The sequence below is a fragment of the Beta vulgaris genome, chromosome 5 (genome assembly GCF_026745355.1).
Source record: "Beta vulgaris subsp. vulgaris cultivar EL10 chromosome 5, EL10.2, whole genome shotgun sequence".
NCBI classification, from domain to species: domain Eukaryota; kingdom Viridiplantae; phylum Streptophyta; class Magnoliopsida; order Caryophyllales; family Amaranthaceae; genus Beta; species Beta vulgaris.
In genome coordinates this window covers 29,993,398-30,009,638 of record NC_079206.1, presented here as the reverse complement: position 1 = coordinate 30,009,638, position 16,241 = coordinate 29,993,398, and the positions used below count along the sequence as shown (strand labels likewise).

The 16,241-nt window shown below is 36.8% G+C and overlaps 1 protein-coding gene across 1 annotated transcript; it reads left to right on the top strand.

The window, feature by feature from the left end:
- The first annotated feature begins 15,168 nt into the window (after positions 1-15,168).
- Positions 15,169-15,654, top strand: LOC109136556 (uncharacterized mitochondrial protein AtMg00810-like). Its single transcript, XM_019252758.1, has one exon. It carries the CDS (start codon positions 15,169-15,171, stop codon positions 15,652-15,654), a length of 486 nt encoding a protein of 161 aa, XP_019108303.1.
- The last annotated feature ends 587 nt before the right edge of the window (positions 15,655-16,241 follow it).

Genomic DNA, 16,241 nt, shown 5'->3' with positions numbered 1-16,241 from the left:
CAACTTTATTAAAAATCACTAAGTAAAAGACAAATGTCAAGAATCTAAACAACCAACTTAAATATTCAAACAACTGAAATAAAAATGTTCCTGCGAAAGCAGAAATTAAAGTACGCTAGATATACAGTCTCTCCACTCCAGATTCCCAATGCGATGCACATCTGTGAACCTGTAATGTCAATGCAATATCGACTCTGCTTACCAGAATGATCCATCACATGATCAATAAGCAAAGCCATGATCACACACATAAATAAAGCACGTAATCAGCAAAGTTGAGTACTACATATTAAACATACACACTCCTAAACATGATACTAAATAACGTGTAGGAATAAATAATAAATAAACATCTAATAATCTGCAGGCAACTTTTACTGAATTAAACTCAAAACATCTTTTTATTACTTTAAATGGAATAGTTATTGGAACGAGTTGTCTTGCCTACTAATATGAAATACGGGAGCTACCACGTATTCCAAAAATGACCTGCGATATCGAGGAACCTTTGAAATAAAAGAGGGATGTTGATCAATCCATTCCTAGAAAAGCTATGGCACGCTCACCATAACCCCAACCCTTAATGTCCAACTCTAGACGTGCACAAGTCTAAAGTCTATAACTATTCTCGTTACGCTTTACGTTATTTACATATTATTACTATGTTGACACACACACACATAACAATAACATATAAATAAAAATCAGACAATCACAACTGAACTTCTTTTATCTTTGGATTAAATAAGTGATCACAACTTACAATCCAAGACTACTTTAACTCCTTCTTAATCTTAACTTCCTTTAATTGTTGAACCTAGCCAACAATAATCTTACCTTTATATAGGTATAACTTGTAAACATACCAAATAAGGTCCACGGTCCTCATAAGATAATAAAATAATACTTCTCAAAGAATACATGAATAACATGATTCACTTTATAACATGTACTAATTCTTCTGTGAATTAATAAATAAACTATCTTGACATGCTTGCATCAATTATTCCATACAACATATAATTCAATATTCATAAGCAATTCTAAGTCACATGTTGCACACAGGCATAAACATGTAAAATAATTTCCAGAAATCACATATACGAACAAATTAGGATCCTATACATGATACTAAAATTTAAACCTTCCTTAAAACATGATAATAAGACACATAGCACGTAATAATGTACGTACCTCGTATATACTAGCCTGTAGGCCACTTTTAAATTGTTAAAAGTCTCCTACAATGTATTCTCCGCCTAGAAAACAAGGTAACTAAAATTAATAACTTAAAATAAAAATTACAGCAGCTTTAAATAATTTAAAACCCCTTTAAAACACGTTTTAAAATCGATTTTAAGTGTCAAACTTAAGTTATTTTTAATTCCTAGTATAGTACTACTATTCTAGCAATTAAAAATCTCAAAACTCTATAAATAACCTTTTATGAAATTACAGCATCTTTAAAATTCAATAACCTTCCTTAAAACATGTATAACGTATTTAAAATCACGTACTAAGTAAATCTCATAGTTCATAATATATTTCTTTAGTTTTCTAGCAATTAAAACCCTAAAAACTCTTGTTTTCATGATTAAAACTAAAATAAACCCAATATAACAAATCTGAAATTTCTTATAATATACTATATATGCCAAAATTATATATATATAAAAACAATGATTTGACTAGTAAACATGATTAATAATAATAAAATAACATAAAAACCTAGTCTTTTAATGGAATCTTAGGAAGGAAGAAAGAAAATAGCCACCAAAAGGAAGAACAAAGGAGCCGGCAAGGACAGGACCCAAGCAGCAGCACGGAAGCAGATTTTGAGATCTTAGGGAGACTTGTGACGTTTCTTATTGAAGAAGAAACGTTAATTGAAGAAGAAGAAAGGTGATTTGAGAGAGAGAAAGAGAACGTCGGCCAAAGAGGAGAGAGAAAACGAAGGGAGGAAGAAACGTGAATGGCGTGAGTTGTGGGAAAAAATAATTGTGTGGGATAAAATAATTGGGTTTAGGATATTTATATAAAGGCTTCCCTTTTTGGGCTTAGGAAAAGAGATAAGTTTAATGAATTTGATGATCAATAAGATGAACAACTTAAGACTTTAATCATCAACATGACTCTTTTCCTTTTTATTCTTTTAGGATTTTCAATTCCATTAGACTTCTTTTTCAATATACTTTAATATTTTTAATTAAAATATTTTCAATTTTATTAAGCCATGAAAAATAATTTCATTTGACTTTTAAAATAGTCAACCTTTTTAAATAGTCAAATCATTTTTTCCAAACTCATTTCAGTTTAAATATAACCATATAAATACTTAAATATATTTATAAAATCCTTTAAAATTGTGGGGGATTACAAGATATCATCAAATTAGGATGAAAAGAGAGGATGTTCCAAAGACTGTATTTCGTACTCATGATGGGCATTATGAGTTCTTGGTGATGTCGTTTGGGCTCACAATGCCCTGGCCACATTACAATACTTGATGAACGATGTGTTTCGTCCCTTCCTACAGAAATTCGTGCTTGTGCTCTTTGATGATATCCTTATCTATAGTGAAAATGAGGAGAGACACGCCCAACACATGGCCCAAGTGTTGGAAATACTTACGGCCCATAAGCGCAATGCAAATATGAAGAAATGTGAGTTTGGCCAACCCCTAGTTTCTTATTTGGGTCACGTGGTCTCAGCCCAAGGAGTTGAGGTTGATCAAAGCAAGGTCCAAGCTATGGTGGATTGGCCCATTCCCCGGAATATTAAAGAGTTGCGTGGGTTCTTAGGCTTGACGGGCTACTACCGCAAGTTTATAACCCAATATGCTACTCTGGCTGGGCCACTAACGGATCAGTTGAAAAAAGATTCCTTTTGGGTGGACGGAGGAGGCAACTTGGTCCTTTGAAAAATTGAAGAAAGCTATGACTCAAACTCCAATCCTAACTATACCTAACTTAAACAAGACTTTTGTTATTGAGGCCGACGCATCGGGCTATGGGCTAGGAGTCGTACTCATGCAGGACCAACGACCCATTGCCTATTACAGCCATACGTTGGGGCCTAGAGGGAGAGCAAAGCCCATTTACGAAAAAGAATAAATGGCAATTGCCTTAGCTGTCCTTAAGTGGCGCCACTACTTATTAGGCCGCACATTTGTGAGCTGCACAGACTAGCAAAGCCTAAAATTCCTAATGGACCAACGAGAAGTGGGCCCGAAATATCAATGTTGGTTCCACAAGCTATTGGGCTTTGACTTCCAGATTTAGTATAAGTCGGGGCTTCAAATAGGGTTGCAGACGCCCTCTCCCGTCGAGCTTCCCCTGAGCCCACGTTGGGTGCTCTTATATCTAGCCCCATATCTAATTGGGCCAAGTTGCAAGCCTAGTTGTGAAATGACCCTTTTAGTTCTCACTTAATGAATGAGATCTAGAATGGGAAGCAGATCAAGGGCAATGACATCCAACATGGGCAACTGTTCTAAAAAGGCCGGAAAGTTCTTCCGAACTCTCACCCACTAACACGTGAGATCCTCCAACTCTACCATGACTCCCCCTACGAAAGCCACTCCGGCAACCTTAAAACTTACCTCCGTCTCGCCGTCGAGTGGTTCTGGCCCGGAATGCGGAAGGATGTTGCCACTCACGTCCGACAATGTTCGACCTGCCAATTGAACAAGGCCTCAACTCAATCACCGGTCAGGTTGCTGCAGCCCTTACTAGTGCCGACACAAGTTTGAGATGAAACTACTATAGATTTCGTTGAGGGGTTGCCAAAATCTAAGGGTTTTGACACGATTTTGGTAGTGGTGAACCGGTTCACGAAATATGGACACTTCATTGGCCTATCTCATCCGTTCACGGCCCTCATGGTGGCGACAGTGTTCATCTAAGAAGTCCTTCGTCTCCACTGGTTCCCAGCTTCCATCGTGTCCGACCGCGACCGCTTCTACATGAGCATATTATGGAAGGAAATCATTCGTCTCCCCAACACGACTCTCTTACGTAGTACGACATACCACCCTCAGATAGACGGCCAATCGGAAGTGGTAAACAAGTGTTTAGAGAGATATCTTCAGTGCTTTGTGGGAGGGAAGCCTCGTACTTGGGCTCAATGGTTACCATGGGCGGAATTCTGGTACAACACTTCACCACATGTGTCCATAAAGATGACTCTATTCCGAGCCTTGTATGGTCGGGAAGCACCTCATCTCCTCCGGCACAACCATGGTGTAACAATGCTCGATTCTTTAGATTAACAATTGCAAGAACGTGATGCCATCGTGGACGAACTTCGAGCCCACATGCTTCGGGCACAGCAACGCATGAAAGTAATAGTAGACGGGGAACGAAGAGAAGAGAACTATGGGATAGGCGATAGGGTATACCTCAAGCTTGAGCCCTACCGCCAGAAATCCTTAGCTCGTCGGCCATTTGAGAAACTTGCTGCCAGATTCTATGGGCCATACCAAGTGCTCTCACGAATTAGGACAATGGCGTATAAGCTTGCCCTCCCACCTTCTAGTAAAGTCCATCCAGTATTTCACGTCTCTCAACTTAAGCGAGTCCAGAGGCCCCCTTCAATCCCTCCTACTCCATTACCTGAGCACATCAATGGCGATCTGGAGTTGGAAGCCACACCTGAAAAGTTGTTGGGAATGTGCACCACATTGAACGGGGATGTCTCCACTTTAGAGGTCCTAATCCAGTGGCAATGCATGTCTGAGTTTGAAGCCACATGGACAAGGTACGAGTTTGGGAAGGGGGTAATGCAATATATCCACCAAGGCCACCCATTCGTTTCAATATATTAATGAAAGGAATTCTAGAAGAATGTTCTGTCATCATTCTATTATTTAGATTGTTGAGTCATTTGCAATTAGTTATAGAGAGAGAAAAGTATGCTGAGGTGTAAGAGAGAGGAGCAACTTTTTGTTATGGTAGCTCTATATATAGTGAGCGAGTTGTATAAAGAAGGCATTCAGAAATTAGCGAAAGTTATTGTAATTGATGAGACTCTTCCTCTCGAAAGCAGTACAATACTTACTACCCATTTCTGGGATTATCTATCTTAATACATCATTAGTTTCCTTTCTTGTGTATTTCTTGTTGTTTATAGTGGGTTCACCACAAGGACCAGGAGCAGGACGAAGTGGTGGAGGACAAGAAGGAAGAAGAGGAGGATGAGGAAGAGATATAGTGGATTGTGTGAGCCCTGTTTGTGTATTTTTTAAAACACTATATTGTAAACTTCCGTTAATGAATAACATTCAAAAAGATAGTGTAGTGAACATAAATATCAGATTGTATTGATGATTTTTTGCAATGTACATAATTACCCAATTTTTGTAATGTGCATTGAAGATTGTTGGGCATCATATATTCCAATAGACAATATGGAGTGAGTAATTGGATAAATTTTCCCAGTAAAGAAATGAACTTCAAATTTCATGAAATGAAGTTTGTATTTCAAATGTTATTTAAAACTAAAATAAAATAAGTTCAACATATTGGGCGGTATGTGGATAACTATATATATTTGTTTCTATGTTTTTATAAATGAATCAGTACAAATTAATTACCCTCTAGTTCACCATTTACGGGATATAAGTGGTTGAAATATAAGGGTTCCCCATACATAAACAAGTGTTCCAACTAATATAAGAGCATGGCCACTCATATCCCAGAAAAACATATATCTATGAAATGTGACTGAGATTTCCCAACCTTACCTACAACTACAATGTTACCTGTAAGATTGTCTCCAAATGCCACGGTTCCTCCATAGGTTGAAAGTGAGAGAAATCTAGTTTTGTCCCCTATCATGTGCTTAGAACAACCTTTATCGAGGTACAACAGGTTGTTCCGCCTCACTTTAGCCTGTATCCAGAACAATTAGTCAGTGGTAGGAACCCAGTCAGACTTGGATTCCTCTGTCGGGCTTGAGTTCCTTTTAACTTTCCACACTTGCTTAACTAAGCGAGTGTTCCTTAAAATATGTTCTCTGGTGGAACAATCAGATACTAAGTGACCATTGTTCCCACAGTAAGAGCATATTCAGTTGCTTGGCAGATTAACATATTTCTTCATTTTGTTTTTCTTCTTATGATTGAAACCTAGTCCATTTCTTCCTTCACTTTTATATTTCTGTATCCAGCTAACTGGATCAGGAAGTTTTGTTCTTGAAGATTTAAATTTCGCTTTAAGTACGAGTTTTTCATTTAAAACATAATCATATTCAGATTTTAATTTCTCGAAATATGTTTTGGTATTTCTAGGGGAATTGGTTCCTTCAAGAATGAACAGTTTCAATTCTGCCATCTCCATGTTCAAGAAGTAGTTTTCATTTTTAACCTTTACATATGCTTCTTGAATACATCGGTATTCATTACACACTTCAACAAATTGTTCCTCAATATTTGAGTTTAAAGTTTTAAACCAGTTTGAATGTTCTTTGGAGACTTCCAAGGCATTCTCCATATACTCTTCTCTAATGTAGACTACCTTGTAATCATCCAAAGTTTCTAAAAGCAATTTAATAAATTGGTTATTTTTAAGTTCTGATAATTCTTCTTCAATAATATTAATACATACCTTGTTGTTCGGCAAGTCCTCCTCATCATCTGTCCTTGCCATGAGACACAGATGAGCTGTTTCTTCTTCAGGTTGTTCTTGTTCCTATTCAGAGGCAGATTCCCCCTAGGCTCCAACCATGGCCCTTCTCATTTCTGTTTTGAGAAAGCCTTTTGTTGTTCCTTCCCTTTCTCCGTGTATTTTCCTTTTTCCTTATCGTTCTCCCAAAGTGGACACTCCTTCATAAAGTGATCAGGACCTCCACAATTATGACAGCTTAGCTTTGAGGGCTTTCTAGCATTCTTTCCTTTGTAGTTCCGGTTAAAGAACTTCTTAAACTTTTTTCACGATTAATGCAGCTTCCTCATCATCAATTTTTGAATCATCTTGTTTTTCAGACTTGAGAGCCAAAGTTTTAGGCCTACTAGGATCAGCATCATGAGTTCCCAGGTGTAGCTCATGAGTCAACAAGGAACTTGCAAGTTGCTTAACATTAAAGGTAGTGAAGTCCTTAGTTTCTTGCAAAGTTGTTACTTTCACCATCCAATTGTCATCTTGTACTGGGGGACTCCTTAGGACTTTTCAAACTTGTTCCTCTGGAGTGATAGACATTCCTAAAGAGTCAAGTTCATTTATAATATTGGAGAATCTTGTGAGCATATCTTGAACTGACTCTTTAGGTTTCATCTGGAACAACTCATATCACTGCATGAGCATGCACTAGGGGAAAAAAAAGGAAGGGCTGCGGAGGAAGGGCTGCGCTTTTTCTAAAAGCGCAGGCCTACTAGTGAAGGGTTGCGCTTTTGTACAAAAGCGCAGCCCTACACAACAGAAGGGCTGCGCTTTTTTATAAAAGCGCAGCCCTTCACTCAGTGGGGCTGCGCTTTTAGAAAAAGCGCAGCCCTTCTTACTTCAGAAGGGCTGCGCTTTTTCTAAAAGCGCAGCCCTACTAAGTGAAGGGCTGCGCTTTTGAAGAAAAGCGCAGCCCTTCTTAAAAAAATTTGAAAAATTCAAGTTCGCGGGCTTCAAATATTAAGCGGGATTCGTCAAATATATCCCTCATTCTTCTATCTCCTCTCTCATGTCCCTCATTATTCCTTTTCCTCCTTCTCTCACATCCCTCCTCCCTCTCCTCCTTCTCTCTAATCCTCTCAAAAACTCCCAGAAATGTTGCGACAAAAACGCTGAAATGATTTGCACGAATCATGCCGACGGAGTCCGATTGCCTATTGTGATACTATTTCGGAAGCGGAACGAGCCAACGAGTCAAACTCACCGCTATGTTGTGATGTTTAGGCTTTTTAAGCCATCCGAGTTCGTTTAAGCCTCCAAATAGGCATTTTAAGTTTTTTCGAATTTTTTTTTTCCCTTAAATTATGTATTAGGGTTTTGTTTTATGTATTAGGTTAATGTTTGGAGGTATTTCTTGTATTTTCAGATCTATAATGTTCTTGTATACTTCTCTTTGTTTATATATTTTGATTAATGTTCTTGTATACTTCTCTTTGTTTTGATTAATGTTCTTGTATACTTCTCTTTGTTTATTTTGATTAAGGTTCTTGTATACTTCTCTTTGTATATAATTTCTTGTATTTTCATCTTTGTTTTGATTAATGTTCTTGTATACTTCTTGTATACTTCTCTTTGTATGATACATATGGAGTATGGTCATTTTCTACAAATCCTAGTTCTGTTAGGATTCATACATAGTGTACTAGTTCTGTTAGGATTCTATGTAATTTAATTGTTTATTAGGTTAATTTCAGTTGTGTGATGATAAAAGGAATCCTATTATATTTAGGAGTCTAATTCCTTTGTCATTGAGTCAAGTTAGGAATCCAAATAAGATAAGGCATGATAATCCTTATCCTAAGTGAATTCGGATTTTTAGGTTAAGTTAGGCGTGTGCTAGCTTTGCTTTATCTTTGTTTAGTTTGTGTTTATCTTATTAGCATTAAGGTGATAAGATTTAGGGTTTGTTAAACGTGTATATAAGTACACGATTTTATTTATGAAAGGTTAGACAGCTTTTTTCGTTTACTCTAAGTAAAGTTATCAAGTGCATGTTGCATTGATTTTGATCGTTGCATCAAGAACACATAAATCGTGGTTTGTGTGAATCTACTAGTTGAGGCTAGATAGAGATCCTCTAGTTCTTGAGGGAACAAATAGAGTTTATCTTTCAATTGTTATTGTTTTCGTATATAATTTCATAAAATCACAAAAGTGTTCGACAAAATCCATAGAATCACATCATTGTATATTAGTTTTTGTTCCCTTTTTTTCATTTTCGTTTCATTCTTTTTTTTGTTTTGGGTTTAGTATTTTCGTTTCGTTTCTCTTCTCTTCTGTTTAATTTCAGAAAATGTAAGGTTATGAGTAAAAAAATGTCAATTTTTTTTTTTTTGTTACTTTTTTTTTTGATAGGAAGGGCTGCGCTAGTTAGGAAAAAGCGCAGCCCTTCTAGCTCAGAAGGGCTGCGCTTTTTCCTAACTAGCGCAGCCCTTCTAGCTTAAGGGCTGCGCTTTTCTAGCGCAGCCCTACTTAAAAAGTGAAGGGCTGCTACAGAAAGGGCTGCTGTCAAAAAGCGCAGCCCTACATGCCTTTTTTAGCGCAACCCTTCTTCATTTTTCCACTAGTGATGTTTATCTTTGATTTTTTGACTTCGCTTGTTCCTTCGTGTGTCACTTGTAGAAGTTCCCACATTTGCTTAGCGATTTGCAATCGATGATTCTATTGTGTTCATGGGGACCAAGATCACAATGGAGAATCTTCTTTGCCAGGTTGTTCATCTCCATATTATTGAAGTCCTCTTTATCGTACTTTGAGAGAGGTTTAGGTACTGACTCGCCTTTTTCATTTTTCTCAGTGACTTCAAAGTCACCGATTTTAATGACTCTCCACACTTGATAATTTTCAGCCTTAATGAATATTTCCATACGGTTCTTCCAGTATGGATAATGCTTGCCATTGAACATAGGCAGACGTTGGCTTGAGTAACCTTTGTCTAGTCTTTCTCCCGTAGTGTTCATGATTACCAGGTACTAGCTCCTCGTGTTAACTGATTTTTGGAGGAATCGGGTTATGATACCAATTGTTAGTTTGGTATAAACACTATATCAACTACAAGAGGGGGCGGTGAATTGTAGATGAGGTGGTAGGGAAAATGCATGATCAAGAAACCATTAGAAATCACATCCAAGCTTTCTATTGTAAGTTATACACAACAGAACACTCCTATAGCCTCCTCTCTAAGCCTAGGCCGCATGATACGCATAATTTGATCAAAATTGCTCACCCCTCCTCCAGGCAAGAAATCCGATCGGCCTTGTTTTGCATGAAACCCTTGAAAGCCCCGTGCCCAGATGGCTTTATTTCATCCTATCTTTTCCCAAAAGGCCTGGGGAATCATTGAGACGGACTTATGCACTACCATCAAAGATTGGTATACGACAGGGAGAAATTCTAGAGAACCTTTGACAAGTCCTAATCTGACTCATTCCAAAGCAATCTTCCCCGGAAACAATTAAACAAGTTAGACCTACCAGTCTCTGCAATACCATCTATAAGCTCGCAACGAAAATCCTTGTCACTCGGGTGAAATCCCTCATTCTTGAGTGGATCTCGCCATACAATAAGCTTCTTCACCATTCTATAAGTTTTCACGGGACAAATGTTCACCAAGATCATAAAAAGGAAGTACAACATAAATATTTACATTCATCGAAGATAGATTACACCAAAGAACATTGCAATAATTCACCTTTGAATTATCAACAATCATTTTCTTGTGTAGAATGTTTATTTTCCTCCTTTCTTTCTGAAATTCATTACAACTTGGAGGGTAAAGAGGATGATATGAGACTCTCGAAACATGTTAACAATAACACTTTCACCATTATAATATTTTAAAACCATTTGAGAATTGCAACCAACACGAGTGATCAACCTTTTTCTACTAGTTTTAACTTCCTTAGTTTCATCCTCTTTACACTTGGAAACATAAGAGGTAAAGTTATATTGTTAAGACGATCGTAGGTTGCATATTATACTCAAGCAAAGGTTGTATTATAGAAACTGATTGATCATTATTCACAACGACATCTACAAGTACTATGAATTTAAGTTCAGAAAACATACAATACATATATAGAACATAAACAATTAAAGTTTAGAACATGAGGAACAAAAAAGTTAGAACATTACAAACTGACATATCAATTAGTAAAAAATAAACTTGAATCAAGAACTGATGAAGAAGATCCAACCTCCATATCTAAAAGAAAACAGAATACTAATTAACCATATCTAAAAGAAGATTAGCAAGAGAATCAAGAAAACAACATTGAGCAACTAAGCCTGCAAAACTATGAGAAAACGACATTGAACAACTAATTAACATGTTGATCCACATTTCGTATTCATAGCCATCTTTTCACACAAAAGGAGAGTACCTAAATTTTAAATATTGGCATCACTAAGATCTATAATTATCTTGATTTGCCAAAAAAAAAAAAACACTAAAATCATCATATTTCACGAACTTCTAAAGTCAAGCAAAACATACATTATTGAAGGATTGACTTGCTGCCAACCCCATCCATCAGTACATCATCAAGTTACCTACATGATCCCAAAATATATCAAAATGGACAATGTGATCATCACTTTTACTCATAAACTAAATCTCGGCCCAAATCGCCTCGTAAAGTAGCTTGATTTATGCATTGAAAGTATAAATAATGAAATCACACATATTCGTAAATATAATTAAAAAACACATGTCTGGAACAGATTACAGAAAAAAGAAAGAAAAGATAGTAATTAACCTAAAAATAAAACAAAGAAAAAGAATCACTAAACATTCAATATAAACAAATGAATACATGTTAACTGCAATCAATACCAATCAAAAACTAATAAAATTTCAATGAATACCATACTAATCTGTCATTGGAACCTTCCACAGCCTTAATCGAGATTTCATTTATTGAAATTCGTTACAACAATCCTAATATGAAATCAAGCAAATCAATAATAAAACCAAACAAAATTAAACAACAAAATCAATTATTCCTCGGTTCAAAAACAACAAAATCGAACTAAAATTTGAAGGAAACGCCATTACAATCAAACAACTATTGGATATTAATCAAGAAAAATCATGTAATTATAATATCTAGAGTAATCTAGGAAAATATCCATGAAAATATCTATGTTAGAAAAATCTAGATATCTTTCTAGAATGATGTATAATAATATCTAGCCGAGGGAAAATCCTAGAAAATTCCTAAGAAAAATCTAGATCTAAAAATCCTAGAAAATTCTATAAGATGCACAAGTTTTCTTACCACACCTATAAATAGGTGATGGTGTAAGCCTTGAGGATGTATGAAAAAAAACAAAATCAAACGACATAAATTAAAATGACTTTCTCAAACACATTTAACTATCCCCAGGTAAATTGGGTACCCATAATTAAAGGTGAAAAATATCAACAATGGTCTATCCAAATGAAATCCATATTTATCTCACAAGATTTGTGGGAATTAGTGCAAAATGGTTATAAACAACCAAATGATTTGATCCAAGAAGCTACTTGGGATGAAACACGCTGCAAGCAATATAAACAAAATCAGATAAGGGATAATTATACCCTATCCTTGATCTATCGGGGAGTAGATGAAACTATTCTCCCTACCATCATGGTTGATACAACGGCCAAGGAGGCTTGGAGTATCCTTAAGATAAAATATGGGGGCTCTGAAAAGGTAATACTCTTCAAACTCCAATCTTTATGGAGAGACTTTGACAATCTATTAATGACGGAAAATGAAACAATTCAAGAGTTTTTTTATTCGAGTAACAAATATTATAAATCAAATCCGAACTAATGGAGATAAAATGAAATGTCCAAGTTTTGGAAAATATTAAGGGGTCTTCCCAAAAATTATGATCATATAGTGAGTGCTATAGAAGAGTCTAATAAAGATTAATCTAAATTAAGTTTAACTGAATTAATTGGCTCCCTTCTAGCACATGAAGATAGAATGCGTAGATTTATAGAGCAACCACTAGAACAAGCTTTTCAAGCAAAATTAAAATTCTCTAATAATGGAGAAAATAAAAGTAAAAATGGCTACGGTAAAGGAGGTACTTCATATAACCGTAGCAGGGGGAGAGGAATTTATAAAAATCAAGGAACTCGAGAAAATAACCAATCTAGCTCCTATTGCAATTTATATAAGAAAAATGGCCATAATACACAAGATTCCCGGTATAAGTGTAAAAGATGTTAAAAACACACTCATTTTGAAAAAGATTGTTGGTTCCGGCAAAAGGAAAGGCCAATTTTACGGAAAATAAGGAGCCTAGAGATCAATTATTTTATACATGTTTAAATGCTCACCAAGAGTCAAATGATATATGGTATATGATAGTGTTCAAACCACATGAATGGCAACAAAAATTCATTTGTCAGTCTAGATGAAAACATAAAAACACAAATTACTCTTGGTGATGGAAGCAACCAAGAGGTGGCCAGTAAGGGGATAATAGCCGTTAGAACAAAAAAGGGCTCGTCTAAATTTATTTCTGACGTTTTCTATGTCCTCGGGCTTGAAAAAAAATTATTAAGTGTAGGCCAACTAATCCAAAGAGGCTACATGGTGAAATTTGATGCTAATAAATGCCTCAGATTTGATAAGAAAAAAGGGCAATTAATTACTACTACTCAAATGGCTCCTAATAAAATATTTCTATTAAGAATGCAATTGGAGAATAATGTTGCCCTAAGTTCTATGGTGGATAAGTCCACATTGTGGCATTTGAGATTCGGGCATCTAAATTATAACAATTGAAAACTGTTAAAACAAAAAGAAACGGTGACTAGGCTTCCACCTATATCTAATGAAAGAAAAATATGTGAGGGTTGTATATATGGCAAAATGCATAGATTGTCATTCCCTATTTCATCATGAAGGGCCAGAGTTCCATTAGAGCTTGTTCATGCAGATATATGGGCCCTACCAGAAATCCGTCTCTTGGCGGAAAAAGATATTTTCTATTATTTGTCGATGATTTCACTCGCATGATGTGGGTTTATATCATGGAGAAAAAATCAGAAGCATTTTTCCACTTTATGCAATTTAAAGCCCTCACAGAAAAACAATGTGGGCATTCAATAAAAATTCTTAGAACAGATCATGGGGGAGAATTTACAAGTAAAGAATTTAACAGCTTCTGTAAGGAGCATGGGACTAAAAGAGAATTAACAGTAAGACGCACACCTCAACAAAATGGTGTTACAGAGAGGAAAAATCGGACCATTGCTGAGATGGCCCGAAGTATGATGCAAGGCAAAAACTTGCCCAAATGTTTTTGGGTCGAAGCCGTACATACAGCTATCTACGTTCTCAATCGATCTCCCACGAAGGTCGTCATGGGTATGACACCCTATGAAGCTTGGCATAGGAGAAAGCCAAGTGTGGCGCACCTCAAAGTTTTCGGGTGCATAGCATATGCCCGCATCCCGAAAGAAAATCGGGAAAAACTTGATGGAAAAGGAGAAAAATGTATTTTCATTGGATACAATGACGAGTCTAGAGGATATCGTCTCTATCAGCCCGAATCTAAGAAGTTAATCATCTCAAGAGATGTCATCTTCGATGAAGCAGCTCAATGGATGTGGATAGAGAAGGAATCTCAACCACATGAAGGGGATTTTCTTCCACCAAACCCAAGAGAAGATGAAGGCTCAAATCATCCAGCAACACAGTCATCCTCTAGTCCATCATCACCGAGATCTCTAACAACATCCTCGAGGTCGGTGAGTCCAACATCAGGATCAAGCTCTCAAAGCTCAGCTCTAGTAGTGCGACGTTCACAAAGAGATCGGCGACCACCAAGCTACTTGGAGGATTTCCAGTGCAATGAAGCTATCATGGCTCTCTTCACAAGCGAACCACAAAGCTTTCAAGAAGCTGCTCGAGAAGACAAATGGATCGAGGCCATAAATGAAGAAATCAAGATGATCGAGAAAAACAACACATGGGAGCTTGTTGAGAAACCTGAAGACAAAGAAGTCATTGGGCTCAAATGGGTCTACAAGGTCAAGTATAACGAAGATGGTTCCGTCCAGAAGTACAAGGCGCGACTCGTTGTAAAAGGTTACTCCCAACAACCAGGGATTGACTTTAACGAGACATATGCTCCCGTTGTCCGCATGGAGACTATCAGGTCAGTCCTTGCTCTTGCTGCTCAACTTAAATTACCAGTCTTTCAATTAGATGTCAAGTCAGCATTTCTAAATGGGGAGCTCGAAGAAGAAGTATATGTTAAGCAACCGCAATAATATCTCATCGAAGGCAAAGAAGACAAAGTATACCGCCTTCATAAAGCCCTTTATGGGCTTAAACAAGCACCCAGGGCCTGAAATAGCAAAATAGATGGCTACCTACTTCAAAATGGGTTTACAGAAAGCCCATGTAAGCCATCAATATATATCAAGGCCCAAGGATCACAAGATTTTCACATATTGTGTCTTTATGTAGATGATCTAATCTACACAAGCACTAATTAAAAAATGATTAAGGAATTTAAGAAGGTAATGATGTCGGAATATGAAATGACCGACCTTGGTGCCATGAAGTACTTCCTTGGCTTGCAAGTCAAGCAAAGCCCAGGAAGAATATTTCTCTCACAGGAGAAATATGCAGACAACCTACTTAAGAAGTTCAACATGAGTGAATGCAAGCCATTGGCTACAACAATGGCACTTAATGAAAGACTATCAAAGAATGATGGCAAAGAGAAGGTTGATGCATCAATATATCGAAGTCTGGTTGGCTCTCTCATCTATCTTACACATACAAGGCCTGACATAGTACATGTTGTCAGCATCATATCCAGGTTCATGAGTGAGCCAAATAAAGCTCACCTGGTAGCAGCAAAAAGGATTCTCAGGTACGTCAAGGGAACAAAAGGCTATGGAATTCTATACGAAACAGAAGAGAATCACAAGCTTACAGGATTCATAGACAACAATTGGGCCGGAAGTATTGACGACTAAAAAAGTACGAGTGGCTACATATTCCAGCTGGGAACCAAGGTCATATCTTGGTCATCAAAGAAACAAGCAACAGTAGCTCTGTCATCAGCAAAAGCAGAGTACGTAGCAGCAGCAAGTGCAGCATGTGAAGCGGTATGGCTTAAAAGAATTCTCAATGATCTACAACATACAACAGAAGAACCAACAACTATCTACTGTGATAACATGTCTGCAATAGCCATGCCATAGAACCCAGTCTTTCATGCCCGAACGAAGCATATCGAGTTACGACATCACTTCATCCGAGAACTAGCCGAAAAGAAAGAGATCGAGCTACAATTTTGCAAGACGGGGGAGCAACTTGCAGACATATTCACAAAACCAATTCCAACTGAGAAGTTCATTCAATTCAGATGACAACTTAGAGTACAAGAATTTTCAGAAAGGGGGAATATTAGATATTAATCAAGAAAATTCTCCATAGTATTAGAAAGATCATGTAATTATAATATCTAGAGTAATCTAGGAAAATTTCCATGAAAATATCTATGTTAGCAAAATCTAGATATCTTTCTAGAATGATGTATAATAATATCTAGACTAGGGAA